Here is a 7,746-nt window from a genome sequence, read left to right as displayed (position 1 = left end):
CAATTTGCAACGTCGCCGACCAACCCCGCCGATTTGCAACGCCGCTAATTTGTAACGTCGCCGACCAACTTATCCTGCCAACTCCAACTCCGCTACTCCTCCAATCCTCCGCCATTAAGCCCTCTGCCAGCAATCAGATCCGGAGAACTCCATTGCTTCTCGGGTAATTTATTCTTCAATTTTTTATCCATATTTTTCTTTCCCATTTTTTATACTATTATATTTTTGTTTTCGGATTAGAATCTGATGTGGCTTTGTAATATTTACTGATACCTTGTTGTAGAGCTTAGACCATCTCCAACGCAGCGGCATTTTGAGGCGAAAAGGGAAAATGCCGCTGCGTGGGAGCTCCAATCGAGCGGCATTTGTTGCCGCATTTTGACGGGGATGAACAGCGCGACGTTATATTTGGCGTCGCACTGTTCATCCCCCATTACTGTTTTTTTTTTATTTATTTTTTTCAATTTTTTTTTAAACCTCATACTTTTATATATTTACAATTTGTCCCCAATTGTTTCATTAAATATATAAAACAACCCTAATAATATTTAAATTTTATAATTTCACCCCAATTGTATAATGTGGACAAAATAAATTATGGTTTTTTTAAATTAAAAAAATGCTAAAATTTAACAGACATTATTAAATTTTGAATAGGAATGTGGCTACAGCAGGATTAGCGGCGGAGTTCCTCAGGAGGGTACAAAAATTTATGAATAGGAATGTGGCTACAGCAGGATCAGCTGACTACGTGTTTCGTCGGTTGGGTTTTGCAATTCAGAAAGGATTAGCGGCGCAGCTTGTTGCCCGCTTGTCATCATCACATGTATAATATTTTCCCTCTATTATTTTTAATTTGCTGTTGCAAAATTTTGAAAAAAAAAACAATATCCATAAATTACATTCAACAATATTAAAATCTAGACATACATAATATAAAACTTCATTAAAGAGCAATCATAATACATAATTCAAATATAAATTACATATCTGAAATACATAACATATAAAAACTGACACACATAATATAAAACTTCATTAAAATAAAACATAAAATACAAACTAAACATGGTGACGTTACTTAAGATGGACAAGCAACTCTCAATAATCTGGTAGATCGGGGCCAGAGTGTCCAATATCATTAAAATAATTGCCAAAATTAGAAGCAGACCCTTGTTCTTGTTGATTTCTTTTTTGTATTATTTTAATCTGTTGAGCTCGAACGTACTCACGCACGTTTGGATCAGCAATGGAATTCAAATCTTTCATTATAATTTTCCATTCATCTCTATCTTTTTTCATGGCTATCTTTTCTCGTTCGATATCAAATGCTTCTTGCCTGTCCAAGCTCGCCTTGTCTAACCTGTCTATAAGTCGATTGTTGGAGGTCTCGATGGAGTCCACTACACTTGACTCATGATCATCATTTTTCCTTTTCAATTTAGCTTTTTTTACCCCAATAGGTCGTTCAGATGGAGTAAATGATGACAATCCAGGAGATGTTGATATAGGAGATTCCGGAGTGGGATTATCTGATTGTGACGAGTCGAAGTTCACACTTTGGGATTGTCTTCGACCAACTTGTCTTGCTGTGGGGACATCATCTTTGAATTTTTCGAAATTTTTAACCATATTCCAGACATGATCAAATTTGAAACCTTTTTTGTACTTCGGTTCTTGCATAAATAACATCTTTGCTCGAACTAACTGTAAATTATAGTGAACATCAAGTTATGTATTTCAACAATAATAATAAAATTCAAACGATAATTAATAGAATACTTACAATATCTTCATCTGAAGCACCACTTGGATTCAGATTCTCTACTTGTCTCAAGCACGCATTCAATTTCCTTACTTCATTACTTATAATTTCCATTCGAGAACGAATTGATCGGCTCGTACGCACATCAGAATTTTGGTCTCGAAGTTCATTGTATCTGTCCTCCACACGAGACCAAAATGCATCCTGAGACTGGTTTCTACTGATAATAGGGTCTTGAGAAATATCCAAGAATACTTGACAAAGGAGCACATCTTCAGTAACCGTGTACCCAGTTGATCGAACAGACATTTTTTTGTAAAAAGTGGTTGGTTTGGAGATCAGAAATACTTCGAATTGGGTGATTTGAAGTAGAACTCGTGAATATTATTTATAGCCAATCCAAATTTGTTTTTTTTGTTTGAATTTGAATTTGAATTTGAATTTGAATTTGCGGTTGGTTTGAATTTGTCGGTGGTCAACATTTGAAATTGAATCATTTTGTACAAACTGATCAGCTTTACACATTATCCAACGTTGTCGGTGGGAATCAATTTTTGAAATCAGGTCAGCTTTACACATTGTCCAACGTATACAAAGCTCAGCTCTCCTTGAATTGTGTGAAAGCTTTGTACGAGTCGGAATCAATTTTTGAAATCAGATCAGCTTTACACATTGTCCAACGTATACACAGCTCAGCTCTCCTTGAATTGTGTGAAAGCTTTGTACGAGTCGGAATCAATTTTTGAAATCAGATCAGCTTTACACATTGTCCAACGTATACACAGCTCAGCTCTCCTTGAATTGTGTGAAAGCTTTGTACGAGTGGGAATCAATTTTTGAAATCAGGTCAGCTTTACACATTGTCCAACGTATACACAGCTCAGCTCTCCTTGAATTGTGTGAAAGCTTTGTACGAGTGGGAATCAATTTTTGAAATCAGGTCAGCTTTACACATTGTCCAACGTATACACAGCTCAGCTCTCCTTGAATTGTGTGAAAGCTTTGTACGAGTGGGAATCAATTTTTGAAATCAGGTCAGCTTTACACATTGTCCAACGTATACACAGCTCAGCTCTCCTTGAATTGTGTGAAAGCTTTGTACGAGTGGGAATCAATTTTTAAAATCAGGTCAGCTTTACACATTGTCCAACATATACACAGCTCAGCTCTCCTTGAATTGTGTGAAAGCTTTGTACGAGTGGGAATCAATTTTTGAAATCAGGTCAGCTTTACACATTGTCCAACGTATACACAGCTCAGCTCTCCTTGAATTGTGTGAAAGCTTTGTACGAGTGGGAATCAATTTTTAAAATCAGGTCAGCTTTACACATTGTCCAACGTATACACAGCTCAGCTCTCCTTGAATTGTGTGAAAGCTTTGTACGAGTGGGAATCAATTTTTGAAATCAGGTCAGCTTTACACATTGTCCAACGTATACACAGCTCAGCTCTCCTTGAATTGTGTGAAAGCTTTGTACGAGTGGGAATCAATTTTTAAAATCAGGTCAGCTTTACACATTGTCCAACGTATACACAGCTCAGCTCTCCTTGAATTGTGTGAAAGCTTTGTACGAGTGGGAATCAATTTTTGAAATCAGGTCAGCTTTACACATTGTCCAACGTATACACAGCTCAGCTCTCCTTGAATTGTGTGAAAGCTTTGTACGAGTGGGAATCAATTTTTAAAATCAGGTCAGCTTTACACATTGTCCAACGTATACACAGCTCAGCTCTCCTTGAATTGTGTGAAAGCTTTGTACGAGTGGGAATCAATTTTTGAAATCAGGTCAGCTTTACACATTGTCCAACGTATACACAGCTCAGCTCTCCTTGAATTGTGTGAAAGCTTTGTACGAGTGGGAATCAATTTTTAAAATCAGGTCAGCTTTACACATTGTCCAACGTATACACAGCTCAGCTCTCCTTGAATTGTGTGAAAGCTTTGTACGAGTGGGAATCAATTTTTGAAATCAGGTCAGCTTTACACATTGTCCAACGTATACACAGCTCAGCTCTCCTTGAATTGTGTGAAAGCTTTGTACGAGTGGGAATCAATTTTTAAAATCAGGTCAGCTTTACACATTGTCCAACGTATACACAGCTCAGCTCTCCTTGAATTGTGTGAAAGCTTTGTACGAGTGGGAATCAATTTTTGAAATCAGGTCAGCTTTACACATTGTCCAACGTATACACAGCTCAGCTCTCCTTGAATTGTGTGAAAGCTTTGTACGAGTGGGAATCAATTTTTAAAATCAGGTCAGCTTTACACATTGTCCAACGTATACACAGCTCAGCTCTCCTTGAATTGTGTGAAAGCTTTGTACGAGTGGGAATCAATTTTTGAAATCAGGTCAGCTTTACACATTGTCCAACGTATACACAGCTCAGCTCTCCTTGAATTGTGTGAAAGCTTTGTACGAGTGGGAATCAATTTTTAAAATCAGGTCAGCTTTACACATTGTCCAACGTATACACAGCTCAGCTCTCCTTGAATTGTGTGAAAGCTTTGTACGAGTGGGAATCAATTTTTGAAATCAGGTCAGCTTTACACATTGTCCAACGTATACAGCTAAAAGCAAATTTGAATTTTGTGACAAATTGATAACAGCTGGAAAGCATTTCCTAAAATCAGCTCAACTTTACACATTGTTCAATGTATACAGCTAAGCAAAGTTTTATAAATAGCATACTAGATTAGGTACATCCACACAATTACTCGTTGTTGTGTTAAAATTATTATTCTCCATTTCTGCATACTTCAGTCATTCTTTTCTTACTTCAAAAATGAATTTCGATGTTGGAGGTCCATCATACTTATCATCATCTTCATCTTCGGATGATGATAATTTTCTGTCCAATATCATTGCAGAGATTGATGAAACCGAAGAAGTAATTTGTGAGTACATCAACAACAACATGATCCTCGTTAACAATTTACGTCAACACAACTACCAACCGATCCATGGTGGCTCGATTCCTGGTCATGCAGTGATCAACCGCGATCGAGAAAATGCGCATCAGAATTTGGTCATAGATTACTTTGCCGATAATCCACGTTTTGGAGAAGATATGTTTCGTCGTCGATATCGGATGTCAAGAAGTTTGTTCCTTCGTATTGTTGATGCAGTGAAAGATCATGACTATTACTTCCAACAACGAAGTGATGGACTTGGTAGAATGGGATTATCACCGTTACAGAAAGTAACAGCTGTTTTTCGCATGTTGGCATACGGTCTACCAGCTGATGCTACGGACGAATACGTTAAAATAGGTGAGTCAACAGCAATTGAAAGTATGACAAAATTTTGTCGTGCTATGGTGGAAATATTCGCAGAGCGGTATCTACGAACACCTAACGCTAACGATATTGCTAGGCTACTCTATATTGGAAAAAAACGTGGTTTTCCAGGAATGTTAGGAAGTCTTGATTGTATGCATTGGAAATGGAAAAATTGTCCAACAGCATGGTCTGGGCAATACACAGGACGTAGTGGGTCACCAACTATTATCCTCGAAGCTGTGGCAGATTATGATCTTTGGATATGGCACGCATATTTTGGTATGCCAGGCACCAATAATGATATCAATGTGCTGGAGTCATCTAATCTTTTCTCTAACCTAGCTCAAGGTATTGCTCCTCCCGCTCACTATGTTATTCAAGGAAAAGAGTATAATATGGGTTATTATTTAGCTGATGGTATATATCCGAAATGGGCTACTATTGTACAAACAATCCAACAGCCACAAGGTAGGAAGAAAAAATATTTTGCCATGAAACAGGAAGCATGTAGAAAAGATGTAGAACGTGCGTTCGGAGTTCTCCAATCACGATTTGCAATCGTGGCAGGATCAGCACGTTTTTGGAAAAAACATGTATTACATGACATAATGACTGCATGCATTATTATGCACAATATGATAATCGAGGATGAACGTGATCTTTATGCACCAATTCAAGAAGTGAGGGAAGCACCAACACCAGAAGTTGATATGGTAGCAGATGAAACTACAAGATTTACTCAATTTATTACACGTTACAGACAAATCAAGGATAAAGATGCCCATATTGCGCTTCGTAATGCATTGATAGATCATCTATGGGAGGAATACACTAATTCAGATAGTTAAGTGCATACTAAATTTGTAATTTTTACATTGTTGTTAATGTTTAATTATTTCCTTGTATTTTATTTCCTGTTGTGTTCTTGAATGTAATATTTTGGCAATATCAATAATAAAAATATAATATTTTAGCAATCAAGTTATTTTAATTAATAAAATAATATTTTATTGTTTTATTTGTTTAATTTTTAAATAATAAATCATTTTGTTTGGAAAATATGTGAAAAAATAAAATTTGATATGTGGGGTTAATTGTTGAAATAGTTAAAAATATAGGGAATAAAAAATAATCATATAAAAGTAGATAAAAAGAAAGATACTGAGAATATTCTTTTTTGGTGCAAAAAATGGTGCAGTGGGTTGGAGATGAATTACTGGTTGAAGATGAATTACTGTTAGATGTGACTTTTGCACCATTTTGGTGCAAAATTTGCACCATTTTGAGGCAAAGGGTTGGAGATGCCCTTAGGTCATATTTGAATGCAATCTGTTGACAACGAGATAACAAACTAATATACACTTAGATCGGTCACAGTCTGCAATGTTTTTATTTACATCACTGGTCCTGTGACTTCCATTTAATTAAGATGGATGGGATCAGATCCTAAACTACTGTTAAAGAATTAATCCAACCCACTTGAATGTCATTGAGATAATTAATTTCTTTTGCTGAGAATTACCCTTATAATGGTTCAAATCAATGACTTGCTAGGGTCATTTCATCGTTCTTCAAATTCAGCCTTGCATTGGCACATTTGTTTTTCAGAACACCTAAACACTCTACTTACTTTTTGACATATTCAACATTTAGGACTTTTAAGATCAAATTGTTGCGCTTATGTCATTTTTATGTTTTTCTTCCTTGCATTTGTGGTACAGAGTAAAGTCAACTTGCCAAGGTATTCTTGCTAATTACTTGTGTAAACAAATTTATTTTATTCTTGGAACCTTCATAGCACTAATTCAATTAGCATTCATGTAATTCAATTTGGTGAACATATTTTTACATTATGAAACTTCATAGCACTAATTTGGTGAATATATTTGTCATGAAATTTGCAGCTAGGCCAAGTTGTGGAGAAGAAGAACGGTAATCTTGTGGAGAAGAAGAAAAGCCTAAATAGTTTCAATTGCTATATGAGCTTTTATAAGTCTCTTGGATGTTCCACTGCTATCTAAGCTTTTATAAGTGGATGTCAATTGCTATCTGAGATCTTCATGTGGTTGAAATGAGTCTTATGTTGTACAAGCATCGATGTATGAATGGTGTAATGTTTTGTGTTCAATAATTAGATGTTGTTAAAGGATAAGAATTGCTGCTTATATCCTTCATATGGTTGTGTTATTTTATTTTTAATGTATAATTGTTGCTTATATCCTTCATATGTGTTGGTTGATCTGTTATGCCTCATTGGCAAAAAATCTCATTTGTTGGTTGATTTGTTATTCATTTGTTAATGTATAATTGCTGCTTATATCCACAAGCTCAACATATTCTGGAAAAAAAAATCTCAGCATCAGAGGGTTCATCCACAAGCTCAGCCTTCTTTTTCACATTTGTTGGGTCAACCTGTAGACCTTTCACCTGGCGTAGCACAACCTGAAAAGTTGCTAGCTTCAGAAATTTCTCAAGACCAACAATTACTTGGTTTATTGCAAATTCAGCACCAATCTCACTCATCTATTCCACCTTATCTCTCCCTATTGGACAAGTACTTATTACTCAAGCAGCAACAACAATAAATAGTACATAGCAAACAACATTAAGAGGGAAATGTAAATTGCATTCTATGAAAGCTAATAGTGCATAGCAAGTAAATTTGCAGAGTCTCCTGTTGTGCTTATAATTTCAGCATGCA

At 36.0% G+C, this 7,746-nt stretch overlaps 2 protein-coding genes across 2 annotated transcripts; one reads left to right on the top strand and one right to left on the bottom strand.

Moving 5' to 3' along the window:
• Positions 1,026 to 1,895, bottom strand: LOC109843389. The gene is made up of 2 exons (XM_020412321.1): positions 1,787 to 1,895; positions 1,026 to 1,707 (listed from the first exon to the last, which is right to left on the bottom strand). The coding sequence occupies exons 1-2, from the start codon at positions 1,877 to 1,879 to the stop codon at positions 1,102 to 1,104; spliced, it is 699 nt and encodes a 232-aa protein (XP_020267910.1). The 5' UTR covers positions 1,880 to 1,895; the 3' UTR covers positions 1,026 to 1,101.
• On the top strand, positions 4,550 to 6,017 carry LOC109837763 (putative nuclease HARBI1). The gene has a single exon (XM_020406115.1). It carries the CDS (start codon positions 4,550 to 4,552, stop codon positions 5,891 to 5,893), a length of 1,344 nt encoding a protein of 447 aa, XP_020261704.1. The 3' UTR covers positions 5,894 to 6,017.

The sequence above is a fragment of the Asparagus officinalis genome, chromosome 1 (assembly GCF_001876935.1).
Source record: "Asparagus officinalis chromosome 1, Aspof.V1, whole genome shotgun sequence".
NCBI lineage: Eukaryota > Viridiplantae > Streptophyta > Magnoliopsida > Asparagales > Asparagaceae > Asparagus > Asparagus officinalis.
Note: the sequence above shows the minus strand (reverse complement) of the source record. Positions and strands in the feature narration are given on the sequence as shown.

What these genes read in the sequence shown, in the direction of transcription:
- LOC109843389 (XM_020412321.1), bottom strand. Translation starts at nt 1,879, where the DNA reads ATGGAAATTATAAGTAATGAAGTAAGGAAATTGAATGCGTGCTTGAGA. An exon ending in GTGCTTCAGATGAAGATATT is followed by an intron (nt 1,708 to 1,786) that starts GTAAGTATTCTA and finishes TATAATTTACAG; the next exon opens with TTAGTTCGAGCAAAGATGTT.
- LOC109837763 (XM_020406115.1), top strand. Translation starts at nt 4,550, where the DNA reads ATGAATTTCGATGTTGGAGGTCCATCATACTTATCATCATCTTCATCT.